General features: G+C 43.0%; 4 protein-coding genes across 4 annotated transcripts; 1 reads left to right on the top strand and 3 right to left on the bottom strand.

Annotated features, from left to right (window-relative positions):
- Window positions 1-853: 853 nt before the first annotated feature.
- On the bottom strand, window positions 854-1,963 carry EAE98_009273 (uncharacterized protein; the record flags this gene model as incomplete). The annotated part of the gene is made up of 1 exon (XM_038956894.1): window positions 854-1,963. The coding sequence occupies one exon, from the start codon at window positions 1,961-1,963 to the stop codon at window positions 854-856; it is 1,110 nt and encodes a 369-aa protein (XP_038806661.1).
- A 366-nt stretch (window positions 1,964-2,329) lies between these two features.
- EAE98_009272 (uncharacterized protein) lies at window positions 2,330-3,687 on the top strand (the record flags this gene model as incomplete). Its single annotated transcript, XM_038956893.1, has 3 exons — window positions 2,330-2,420; window positions 2,476-2,525; window positions 2,581-3,687. 3 exons carry the CDS (start codon window positions 2,330-2,332, stop codon window positions 3,685-3,687), a joined length of 1,248 nt encoding a protein of 415 aa, XP_038806660.1.
- Window positions 3,688-4,928: 1,241 nt separating this feature from the next.
- On the bottom strand, window positions 4,929-6,694 carry EAE98_009271 (uncharacterized protein; the record flags this gene model as incomplete). Its single annotated transcript, XM_038956892.1, has 7 exons — window positions 4,929-5,020; window positions 5,079-5,272; window positions 5,331-5,571; window positions 5,637-6,022; window positions 6,072-6,151; window positions 6,227-6,281; window positions 6,387-6,694. The coding sequence occupies 7 exons, from the start codon at window positions 6,692-6,694 to the stop codon at window positions 4,929-4,931; spliced, it is 1,356 nt and encodes a 451-aa protein (XP_038806659.1).
- Window positions 6,695-12,233: 5,539 nt separating this feature from the next.
- EAE98_009270 (uncharacterized protein) lies at window positions 12,234-12,907 on the bottom strand (the record flags this gene model as incomplete). The annotated part of the gene is made up of 4 exons (XM_038956891.1): window positions 12,234-12,468; window positions 12,534-12,550; window positions 12,607-12,743; window positions 12,808-12,907. 4 exons carry the CDS (start codon window positions 12,905-12,907, stop codon window positions 12,234-12,236), a joined length of 489 nt encoding a protein of 162 aa, XP_038806658.1.
- Window positions 12,908-13,364: the final 457 nt, after the last annotated feature.

Below are 13,364 nucleotides of genomic sequence, written 5' to 3'. Positions count from 1 at the left end.
TATATCTCTCAATAAAAGAAACAAGTCCATCAGATGCAAACGCTGGTCCTCCCAGGGTATCCGATAATACAAACTGCAGCTCCAAAATATAAGCCTTTGAACATCTAAAAGCAATTCGAAACTTGAAAAAAGTTCAATGTTCCAATCAAATCCAATATCTCAAATGATTTGAATGTTTTAATTGGTTTGGGGATTTGATAATCGTCGTTCTTGGACTACCCTGGATCCTCCCCTATCTTCTGATTCCCATCAACTTTCTTTTCACCTGTTGCTGATCGAAGCCTAGCCTGCCTGTAGCCAGCTCGCATACATGTTATGCATGATGCTTGGTGATTGTATCTATTTTTCTTTTCAAGGTGGCTGTGAAACTTCGGGTTGATGCATCTCCACGTCTTGGTATCCTGTCAAATTCCGACACCTGCAAACGACTTATTCATGATCACCCCCTTCATGTACAGCTTCTGTTTGCTTCCAATACTTGATTTTTGCCGGGAGCACGCTTCGGCTAATGTATTCGCTCTTACAGGCAGTAAACGAGGACCTTTTAATTTTGACAGAAACAAGGATCGAGATAATATAGGAAGTTGATATACTTTATACAGTAAATGAATTTTTTATCCAACGATTTGCAGATTTGGAACTTTGAAAACTTTGGAAATTGGACCGCAGTCCGAACTCTTAGAAACCTGCATCTAATTATGGGCCATTTGAAGGATTGAACTAAACATCTTACTCCGATAGATAACCTCAATATTAAATTATATAATGCATGTATGCATCCATCTCAAATTATTCATAACATCATGTCTGTGTCGGGATTTCGCTTGAACTCCTATTCCATTTGCTCGCCCCTTCATCCTCTCAATGGGAGGATGTGTTGAATCAAAACCTCTCTTCTACATAGAGGACATTCTGGTTTTTCCCTAACCCAATCTCCAATGCAGCTCCAACAAAACACATGTCCACATCCCAACACACTCGGATCCTTCAGTTCCTCCAAACACAAGGTACATTTTCTGTTTTGCTCCCCCTTTATCCATCCCATGATTTTGTTGTCACTCAGATCATAGCGTGCACCTGTTAGCACAGGTGTATTTGTGGTTTTGCCAATAGAACTGGAGGAATGGGGTATAGCTGAGGATGAAGCGAGGAGATCGCTAGGAGAAGATGGGGAATCAAGGGAGATTTCCACGCCATTAGATAGAACGGCGGAACTTCCAGGTGCAGTGGAAGGAACATCAGCGGAGAAGGTATTATTCAGGTGGAGGTAGGTTTGCACGCTCATTTGAAGGAGGAGAAGTACACCCAAGACTTCATATCCTACACGTTGCTCCGATGGAGCAATGCGCTTTGTAAAGATATAACGTAGTCCCAACAGGCGTTTTGACAGTTGGTAATAAGATCCCGAGAAATAAAAGACGGTGAGAGTAAGGGCATGAACGGGTGAGGGTGACGTGATTGTTGAGAGATGGGTTAGAATATATTGTTGAAATTTGTAGGAGTATGACTTTTCTTGTGCTTTTCGGGTAAGCTTGCGGAGATTGGCTTCGAGCTTATTACGGATGCGAGTGCGAAATGATGGAAGGATCTTGGTAAGAGAATATGGAAGAAGTATTGAACTCAAAATATAGCCTGCGCGTCGAGAAATGTCGGGAAGTCTTAGAGTATCGTCTTCAATCTGAACAATGTCACAGTACTCTTCTCCTAACGTCCGGTTGCCAATGAAGGTCGTGAGACCAAGATAGAGTAATTCTGAGAATGTTCGCGCTTCATTGGTATAAGTGTGAAGAAATCTTGCTCCATACAACCGGCGCAGGAGATTTGAAAGATGATTCAGGAGAACTCCTTCAAAATATGCATCTTTTTGATGTGATCGAATTATGTCTGGTGCTGCTGCGAAGGGGTACTGATAGGATGGGCCCTTGACATCCGAGGGTGATATCTCAGATACATGATCTGTCATTATATGTATTAGATTTTGTAGAGAAATATTATTATAAAGTTGAAGTTGGTAGGTTTCACGAAAGTTGCGTGAGGAATGTGTCAATGAATCAAGAGCTTAGAGCCGAGGTCGAGCTTTCCGCCATTCCATCAGCCTTGTGCCACAATGTGGCTAAGATAGCTCGAGGCTACTGTTATCTAATTTCCATGTGGCTTCCTTGCGTATCAGATTAATTTGGGATATTCATATGAAAACGTCTCCCTTTCTATCAAGTTACCCAGTATTGTTGTCGTTTGCACTTATACCCAATTCAATTCTTTACATCTCACTTCAGTCATTCATTATCAGCTTTAGTGCGGCAGATGTGGTATTGTAATAGGCGGTAGAATGGATGGAGACCCTGCTGTTGAGAATGAGCTCGACTCTTTCAGTCGCACTCTTCCCTTACCATATAGAGTTGCATTGATCATCGTATTAGGTATGTAGGTCCCTACTGAGTATATCTCTGAAGCCCATTTACTTACATTCAATAGGAGTCTGGGCTTGGGGCGCAAATCTTCATTATCTTTCAATTGTTAAAATTGTAAATCATCATTTCACTCGAACTCCCAGAACACTCTAACCCAAGTGCCTCGCAGAATGTTCCCTCACTCATCCAATACCCACAACGAGCTTCTCCACGGACTGATCCTCCGCATCATCTGTCTGCGTATCGACTTGCTACTTATCTCACAATCCCTCTTGTCCTCTCAATCCTCCTTTTCTGGGCACTTTCCCACCGCGACCCAGCTCTAGTAATCTACTATGACTTTCTTCCGATAACTTACATTTGTCTTCTCTTCCTCGCATTTCTGGTTCCCTTACGCCGCGCATCTTACTCTGGTCGTCTTCATTTTCTCTCCGCCCTCAAGCGTGTTTCAATTGGCGGTCTCGCTCTTCCCAATGAAGGCAAATTTGGCGACATTCTCCTGGCTGATGTTCTCACCTCCTATGCGAAAATTATAGCCGACCTTTTCGTCTCTTTTTGCATGTTCTTCACCCCTTCTGGCAGCGCAACTTCTCGGCCTGATCGCGGTTGCGGCGGACAATATCTCGTCCCTATTATGATCGCGATACCCTCACTCATTCGTTTCCGGCAATGCATAATTGAATACCTACGAGTTAAGAATTCACGTTCATCGACTTCTGGATGGGGTGGTCAACATTTAGCCAATGCGCTCAAGTATTCCACGGCGTTCCCTGTGATAATATTCTCCGCTATGCAGCGAAACCTCTCCGTAAATGAAACCTCGATAAACATCACCACAACAACACTCTATCGATTCTGGCTACTAAGCGTACTCATCAACTCTCTATACTCTTTCTACTGGGATGTGACTAAAGACTGGGACCTCACTCTCCTGATTCCGTCATCAAAAAACACAGCCTCTTACCCTCTTCGACCTCGCCTATATCTCCCTACACAGGAGCTCTACTACATCGCTATCCTTTTTGATTTCCTCCTCCGTTTCACATGGTCTCTCAAACTCTCTCCTCATCTTGACCACTTTGCCGATTTTGAAAGCGGTATTTTCTTATTAGAGGTATTGGAAGTCGTTAGGAGATGGATGTGGATATTCCTGAGAGTAGAGACAGAATGGGGACGAGAAAAGGAAAAGGGCAATGCAAATGGATTGCTAGGTGGCCCAGGAGTGGACGATGTTCTGTTAGGCGATTATAGGGATGAGGATGACTATAGTGATTAAGATGTGGGACTTTCATGCATTCGGAGAGCTAGACTGGAGTCGATTATACTATTTAATATAAATGGACGTGCTGTAGTGAAGTCCGGATCCCTCGGTGAATAGGAGCATGTATCTACAGATACTTGACATGATACCAGGAGAGATTGAGCGCATGAATCAATTGAATGTAGGATATAGCTGGCTATTTCTAGAAAAGGTTGCGAAAATTGAAATCCCAACCAACATATATATCACTCATACTATGATCGTCAAACTCGCCGACTATGAGCTCCTGGATCTGTGAACAATCTCCAACACCTATCCGGAAGAATCAACGTTCCTCGTCTGGCGCCTGAGCATCGCGTTAGCTTCCATTCTCCCCTGCACTTTATTATTGCTCATGCTTTATATACACGTTGACTTGTGTGGATGTTCCTTTGAGGGTTTACGATAGCATTAAACTTGTTTAAGCTAGTGATATCAGACGATAGCCAGTTAGTCAATAGATCGATTTCTCCCCTCTCCCTCGTAACCCCCCGTGTCGCTAGCTCAAAGGACGACAGGAGAAATTCAACAAAGAGCTATTACCACATTATCGCATCGCCCTGATCGGGTTAGAGGATAGCTACAAAAAACTATTAAATCTAACATCGTGACCTTTGAGAACTTCAAGACTTCGGAAGTAATCGTCAGTTGCATAAGTAGGCCCGGGGTACCTAGCTATGCATAGATATGTCTGGAATTGTGAGAAGTGAATATGTAATATACCATAACGGCTGTTCTATACATCAAGATTTACCTACTGAGCCGTAGGTATAATGACTCCTTCACTTCTCTGCGAAGCTTGGACAAATTGGATTCCAGCTATAAATCGACCAAAATTCAAACAAAACCCATGCCTGTATCGCCACGCCGTACTCCGTCCCTGTATCCAAGCCAATTCGAGTCTTTTCAAGTAGAAAAACACAACACAATACGGAAAACGGACATGTATGTCTGCCATAAAACGTAACGCCTGATTGTGATCTCTTTTTGTCCTCCTCCTCTCTTCTGATCTCAGCTCATGTTCTACAAATTAGATTAAGAACAAACACGCGCTGGGAAACCTAAATTCGAACAAACAGAGCCGTAATAATGGTAAAAATTTGGGAATAAATAGTGCATGGTGCTTCGATTGGCTTCAGGAAATGCTGTGGTATATGCGCGTAGTTTTTGAAGAGAGATCCTGTCGAGAAGGCGTAAGACCAGGCGGAGATTGACTTCTAATAGTCATCGTCGTCATCGCCTCGGCTACCGTCTTTTCCTCCTTTTCCTGGTCCATCCTTTCCATCCTTTCGGATTGGAATTTTGATACCTTTTAGTGTCATTAGAATCAGTACTTCGAGCTGTCAGAAAGAGGGGTATGGTCGTACCTTGTGTAGCAAAGCATTTACTTAATGCTGTACTTTCTACCACACCAGGGAATTTCTTTGCGGAGTAAACTTTAAACACCTCCGAGAAACATGAGGCAAGAACAGGGGCCTTTCCAGTGTTAACGGAACACGATGAGTTGGCGTTATTTTGTGGTGCTGTAGGAACACCAACATTGACGAATGAAAATCGAAGGCTGCTTTAATATTAGTACAGGACGTACTAAGGAATGACTAGGTAGATTGATAGCTTACCGGAAATCACCTTCGGTTCGGACGGAAAGGTCTTGAAGCACAAACCAGATCCCGATTCGGTCATCCGGGTCTGTAAGACGAAATGCAGAAGCCGACAAACTGCCAATAAGATTTCGTGTGAACATTCCCTGTGGGGGATTTGTCTGGCTTATGGGTATGCGACCTAATCCGAGATCTTGTGGGGTGAAAGGACGAGAGGGGTAAGGATCTTGATTATTGTGGCTTTGGACGGATTGAGATGCTATGAAAAGTTGATCAGCACATTATTTTACATTCGTGGTCATCAAATTCAGTAAGGGTTCATACGCTGAGGATAATAATAGTTTGACTGTTGAGGTGGTACCTGGTATCCATTTGGGGGTGGGTAGTTGGGATTTCCACCGTAACCCGACTGTTGTCCGGGTTGTTGCTGCGAGTATGCGCTCACTTGTGGAGGGCCTGGAAACGGACTGAAACCAGCTTCCTGGTAAGGTGGCGCAATACCATATGTTGGGCTGGTGGGTTCTCGTTGACTTTGTCCGGGAAGTAGGCTCGAGTATGCAGCTGCACCTCCTTGTATTTGTGTATAAGATACTGGAACTGTGGCTGAGATCGATGGAGAAGTTTGCGAGTGGCGGACAAGATTGACTGGTCGATCGCCATCCGCTGACCATAAGTCTACGTTAAGCACAAACATTCCATGTTCGATGTTGCTATTTAGACATTAGAATGGTTGCATAGATGTATGGTGTTGGAACTCACTTGACGTCTACCTCTTTCCCAGTGGCAATCTCTGTTATACTAAGCTTGACGCATGGAGGAGGAGTGATAGGCCGACGATCCTAAATATGGTCAATTATGATCGAGAACGAGACCACATGGGAGGATAAATTCTCATTAAATTCTTTGATTCTTACCTTGTCTCCAAATCCACACATTCGAGCTCGTTTCGGTTGTTGTTGAACTTCCAAACTAGAAAATCAATCAGCGACGCTCGCCCCGATAACACAATCGAAGCTTAATATGCCACCCCTGACCAAAATGAGGGGGAGAATTCGATCCAAAATCAAAACATACGTATATTTTCTCCCATCTACGGTAATAGACCGAGGTGATGGTTCTTGACCTGGAAGCCCAATAGAAAATGACGACACAGCCTCTGAGGATGGCAAATGTTCTGGAGGAGGAGGACGAGACACAGGCAGAGAATTGTTGTATTGCTCGTAGGCTGAAATGGTTGAATGTTGAGATGCCATTGTTTGTGGCATCGAGTATGGAGCTCCCTGATGAGGTGGACCAGGTCGATATGTTGTATCGTGAAGACTTGGCATGGTTGATCGAGGATGCATATCGCGAGGTGGTGAAGCATATGCTGTAGTATTCATGATTAAGATATAATTTTTATTTGGCCGTCGTCAATGACAGCCTAGCCCTTAATTAATCCTTCTTTCTCAATATTTGCGTGTCCCGAATTCTTTATGGAGCGGTATAGACGTGAAGAGCGGGAATGGGTATGTGACGGTACAGATGTGCATGTATATATGAAGATATGAATGATGGATGAGGTAAACGGTTTAGATATGTACTTCTATAAGATGGTGATAACAATGGATGTAGCTTCAAATAATTCGGTAGCGAAAAGTCCGTCGGAAGGTTTTTGGTTAAAAGGAATAACCTTGAAGATGATCCTGGTTGCCAAAGGATAATCTTAAAAGCGCGGAACCACGATGGGACGCCTCCTAGCTCAGTGCAGCGTTGCACGCTAAAATGGATGGATGTAGGTATGTATGTAAGTACTATATACGGAGGGAGGTATGTGGGTGGGCGCTGGCACTGGCACTGGCACTGGGAACTGAAATGGCCTAGATGGTGTGGGATGGGCAGGTGGAGGGATTGGCAGAAGTAGAGCCTGGACAAGGTGTAGATAGATAGATAGATAGATAGATGGTCGGAGATCTCCCTTCCTTCTTCAAAGTCTTCAGAATCTCTTCTTCACAGAGGACAAATGCCTCTTGGGACGGAAAGGAGTCTACACAGCTTTATCGTATGGTAGCTCCCAGACGAATGTTGGGTGAGAGAATTCCAAGAGTACACACAACCAGACATCTTCCGCAGAAATGCCCTTGTTCCTGTCTCCTTCTCAATTTCTCTTCTACCCTTTCCAGAATCTTTAGAGTTTGTCAAACGGATGGGATAATGTGATAATGCCGTAATAGGTGGATGGCATCAGATACCTAGTACACGATGTCAACAATTTTTCTGTCGTGTCTTAAAACTTGCTTGGGGGTCTTTGAGGGGCTTTCGGCAGATGAAGGGGCAATTAGGTCTGATAGAGTGAGGTGAGTGCCCGCCACTTACTACTTACTACCCACTACCCACTACCCACTACTCAATGCCCACTATCCACTGCCTTACGAGCTAGTTAATCTAGAACTACTATCGTAGGTCATGCTCGATTTGGTGCTCGAATTTGACAGCGGGTAGAAAAGCTTGGAATGGAAATGCACAATCGCATCTCGATTCTGGAAATTCTTATTCAAGCCTCTTCATTCTTACTGCATACGAGTACAGGAAACTAGATATTCAATTTGAGTTTTGTCACTCGTTGATCTCCCGGAACCTAAGTTACTGCTCTCAAAACTTACAGCGGTGTCTATTTGAGTTAATTACTGTTATTTATAGGGCTTAACTAGGTACCTGGGTATACATCTCTACCTACCTACACAGCACCCAAATAGTTAATTGGCTCAAAATATAGATTGATCAAGTACTTCTGGCTTTCGTATTTCGTATTTCGTATTTCTTAATCATCTGACAGCACAAAAATCACTGAACTCCCTTAGGTGTACGTAGGCACTGATGAAGCATCGATTCAGGGGACTAGACTAGGTACTTAACGAGGAATGTTTTAAGCAATTCTTATACAACACATCGTGGATATTCATACAAATCTGATTAGAGGTGAATGGAAACCCATCAAGATTAGAACTCTACATTTCAGCTGTCAAGATACAGTAACTAAGATTGTAAATTCGATTTGATAGTTACATTATAACCAATCATATAGCATCATCTAATCTAACATGACTTTCCCCTCAACAATCACATAAGTATCATATAATTGAATTCCTATGTAATCTGAAGTTTTCCATGCAAGATAATGTGTAGAATTCACAATGCTCATTCTATCATGTTTGATATAAAAATCCATACGGATGCAATTGACCGATATGACCCAGTAATATAATATGATCTGATGGTCCTCTCACGACCCTAACGTTAACATCGTATGGCTGAAAGTATCGATATCATTGGGTTCTCGTTACTTTACATTATCATGTCATATCATCCTATTCCCTCCCACCCCAGCAGTTTTTAAAGGAGGAAAATCCGATGGGAACCCAAAAGGCACCAAAGCCCAAATCGCTGGGTTGATCATGAGTTGTGTTACAGTGCAGTCGTCACAAATTTTAATCCGAATTACCCCAATGAAACTCGTCTGGTAAAAGCAAGTATCGCTTGTCTCTGCGGCGGCGTACATGCATGCTTGGCATCCTTAAGCATGAATTCCTAAAAGTTGGAATTCATTGACAGATCTATTCGGGTGATCGTAGGAGGTAGCAAGATATAGAAAGTGTGCCACCCAGCATATGCACGAGCGTTTGACAGTGTGGGAATTGGGAATCTGGGAGCAGCTGGGCCGTCTTAAAAGAGAGATGTGCTGCGGCAGTGAAGCGGCAGGAGTTTAGGTTGCATACAATAATACGCCATGCTGAGAAATGATAGGTACTAATAAGCCTCTCCCCAAAAATCATTCGTGAATCATTTTTAAAGATCTCTCGTATCACTGGATTATTTATTGCTTGACTATCGTATGTGCCATACCTAGATGCCTCTCCTGCTTGGTTCCTGCTCGCTTCCACCTGGATCTCACCAAGTACCGTACCGTTAAGGACGATGTAGTATTGTATACGAAGTAATGTGGATAGAGCCGTCGACTTCAATGCGCGGAATTGACAGAGATGTATTTTTAACCAAAGATACAGCTAAATAAGCTCCCAGTGCCTCCCACTTCAATCTTCTATCTCTTCAAAATCCAGATCGCGTTTACCCTCGAAGATCGTTTGTGATCAGACCTTAATGAGCTCGGCATACAATTCTTTCTACCCCATGCTCAACCATCAAGGATGATGATATGCTAACAAGAATAGGAGAGTCCGATTGGTATGGATAACGAAGGTGCCAGGAAGATGTTTACCGTTGGTTTGGTAAAGTACCGTAGATGCAAGCATCAGGATCAGGGTTTAGTAATAGATACTAGGTCTCACTAGAGTGGCACGACGAGGTTAAATGACAAGGTGCCTTACATCATCCTGTTTGGTTAGATCATAAATGTGAATGGCGTCCTCCTGGGGCTTCTTATTGGCATATTGCGGGCAGCCGGGTAATGCTTTTCGGCCAACCCAGGATTGGAAACCTTGAGACTTGGGTCTTGACTTGAGTGAAGACAAGGTCAAGGATATCAAGGATATGATGGGACGGAAGCTGGGAAGTCAGTACGAGAGTACCTATCAATACAAGTGGACAAGCACTGACAAGCTAAAGCAAAGCCTAGAGCTGGCCCAAGTGTCCGCAACTGAGTAAGTCACTGTGGGGTTTATCGGATTAGCTGACAGGAATATGTGACGTTACTTATGGATTTATATCTCGTTTTGTGGTTTTTGACCACTTGAAGGAATAAATGCGGCAAATTAATAAACAAACGGAAGCACATCCGCTCAAATTAGACTAGGTAGTTCTTCGGAGATGCTGCAGAAATCCGAAAATTAGCAATTCAGGGGTGTGTAGGAACATCGCTAAGATACTTTTACAGCATTTAGTTTCTCATCCCGTCATCTACTTCGTAGATCTTGATTTTTTTTTCTGTTCACTCCAACTTCAGATGATTTGAACGATCATTCAAACTGTCACTTGATACAGTATCTACCTACCTAGACACAATGAGTCGTCCTTACATTCTAATTGATCCGGACTTTATCTCCTTCATCATGGCATCCAATGAAATCACACCTTTGCCCCCTCCATCCCCCCATCCCACCGTCTACCCCGTACAACCCAACAACTTTATTTCCAGGTGGTATTTCCCCTCATCTCCAACGGCTGCCGTGTTACCCCGAGGACCTCCACTCAAAAAGTGGTCTTATGTTTCCATGTACGGACATCATGGTCCTTTCATGTGCCTCCTTGCCACGACCCGGTATCACAGTTTCATAAGCTGCATATCATTTTATTTCCCCTTTCTACCTCATCTGAGTAGAAACAAATTTACATAAGTATATGCTTACTATTTCTCTATAGAGTACATATCGATGCATGCATCGATCATGTAATCTTTACATATTATGAGCTTGCCAACCCCGAGGCATCGGTACGTATCCGAGGGAAGGGTGCCGGGATAAGTAGAGCGTCGCATCGTGCTTACTGGGTATCAACTATCTGCAACTAAAAGATTTTACATGTGTATCAATCTCACAACGATGCTTTTCAGGAAGGAGGTATGTATGTATGTACTAGTAGGGAATCTAAAATTACGCATCGCGAGTGAAAACTTTCTAGGATGGGGGTAAGTGTTGGATACTTCTGGTGATTCCATCGCCGCATTATCATTCATAGTGTTTTATTGTAGAGTCTACGAGAAAATTGAATCACTATGACAAGGTTTTTGCATGCTGTGAAAATCATAACCCATAGCTGTAGGGATATAAAAATAGTTCTGTGTGTTGTAATCGGCACCTAGTACGCAACCATATTGCTCCATAGATTGTATTGGTATTATGCAATCACATTATTTCATTCGTTGTATTCATATCAAACAGTCACATTATCCCATAGATAATATAGACATTATACAATCACATTATTCTGTATATTATATCAACAGCATGCTATCAGGAAATTCTGAGGCCCTTGCAAGAGAGAGAACCGGATCCCCCCCTTTAAAACTACTCTCTCAGATGCAAGGGCTCTAAAACAACATGTACATTACATATCACAATGATTTTCTGCTGTGCCTCGCAGTGCCTAGCACGATACTTGCAAGATTAATCTGTACATTAAAACACAAGAGATCATTTGATTCTCAGATTTGTATAGGGATATTGAAAACGGTGCGTAGACTTTAAGCCTAAATGACTGTATACATTGTCGAATACAATATAAGTTTCGGTTCGGGTGTAAGTTTGAACGGGATTTAATATATGACAGGTATTCAATTTACTTCTTATATTGTGTGCTCGTGGGTAATCGTTTGAATGCTGGGCGAGAAGCTATTCATTCTTTGCCGCAGACGCACATTCAAAACGATTTTGTAAGATATTGATGCCAATGATCGAATATGTTACCAGTCAAGAAGTATGACCATGCTCGAGCCATGGCAATAGTCTCAACTGTGCCGCGCGACTGAGACTGCCTAACAAGTACCATCAAAGAACTCACTGTCATTTTCCATCAAAGAAGCATGTAATAATGATTGCGCAAGTGAGATAGGTGATGTTGTGAGAATGCATGTTCTTGCATAGCCCCCAAAAAGCCACCAACACAATATAACATTTGCCGTACACACAAGTCCTCGATGTGGCTAATCTTCACAATAGTCAAGGAACAAATATGACAAGTACCGGCATCAACGTATCGATTGGTCAGAGGGCCCATGTGTTTATTGCAATCATATTAGAAGCCGCGTATAACCGTTGACTCCGGAAACCTTGTGATGGTAAAGCAAGGCCGCAGTTCTCTGCCACATGACGATGCTCAAACTGTGCAATATCAACTATGGGTGAGGGGCAACTCATATCTCCAAAACTTGATCAAATCCATCAACGCCTGGTATCATTCCATCCCATACCTAAGACTCCATAAAATTGCTTAAGCCTTACCCATCCTTTCCTTCAACCATGCCTTTCCCTTGTCTGCTAGACCTTTCTGGGGCTCGAGCTTGTTATCCTGCTTGCTGTAATCCAGCTCATCTTCGTCTGAGATTGCATTATCCCATTTGGTATCCTTGCGCGCTGCGACGATCTCGGCCTCGCTTGGTTTGAAAACGTTTGCCGCCCCGCCCCGACCGACGTGACTCGATGAAGAAGATTCCCTTCTTGGATTACTAAAGTATTTAGGTTAGAATTAAGCATTGCTTGAAATTGATTCGAGCTTTGTAACTCTACCTACCCAACGACATCTTGCGCCTACCTTGTGTTAGCAATAAATTCACATATTTCGATCAAGTAGGTTGAAAACTTACCCGTCTGGCCGATTCGGGGTCTGTGTTCTTCGCCATATTTCCACTTCCTCCGCGACCGGTGGTGTATATGTCGCTTTTGATGGTAGGTGTGTTGAGGGTGAGAGGCTCGTCATCATGAGGAGAAGTGCCAATATTACCTAGAAAGACAGGTTAATAAAACAAAGCCTTAAAGCAAACCAAAGTAAATGGAAAAGAGCTTACCAGCGCCGCCACGGCCGTGAGAGAGGTTGGCCGACCGGATAGAGGATGACGAAGCACGACGAAGCTCTTCCTCAGCAAGGTATTGAGGTAGAGCGGCCATTTTAAATGATTAAGGATGCCTCGAGATATGAATTAAATTCAGTACTTGAGAATTTGCTTGTTTGAGGTGGACTCGGATCAAAGGAGAGTAATTTATGTGGTTGTCAGAAGCTACTGAAAATATAGCCGCAAAATTTCTTTGTTTTAACCTGAGCTAACTGCGCCAGGAATGAGTGAATTACACCTTATTGCGTGATGATACACAATTGTTTAGAATCTGAATTCGCAACTGGTGAAAACTTTCAAAAGAGAGAGGAAACCGAATCTGATAATGCGGGGAAGTATATATTTATACGTTCGATCCACATGCAACAAGCACAACGAGGTGTACTATGTCCTGCAACATCACAAAATGAGAATGAAAAAGGATGAAATTTACTAAATACAGTCTTAGCCTTAATTTCCCAAGCCAGGTAATACAATAAATTCTCCTTAATCTTTCAGATCATGTGGTACTA

The sequence above is a fragment of the Botrytis deweyae genome, assembly GCF_014898535.1.
Source record: "Botrytis deweyae strain B1 chromosome Unknown BDEW_027, whole genome shotgun sequence".
NCBI classification, from domain to species: Eukaryota; Fungi; Ascomycota; class Leotiomycetes; order Helotiales; family Sclerotiniaceae; genus Botrytis; species Botrytis deweyae.
This window is presented reverse-complemented; position numbering and strand designations above follow the sequence as displayed.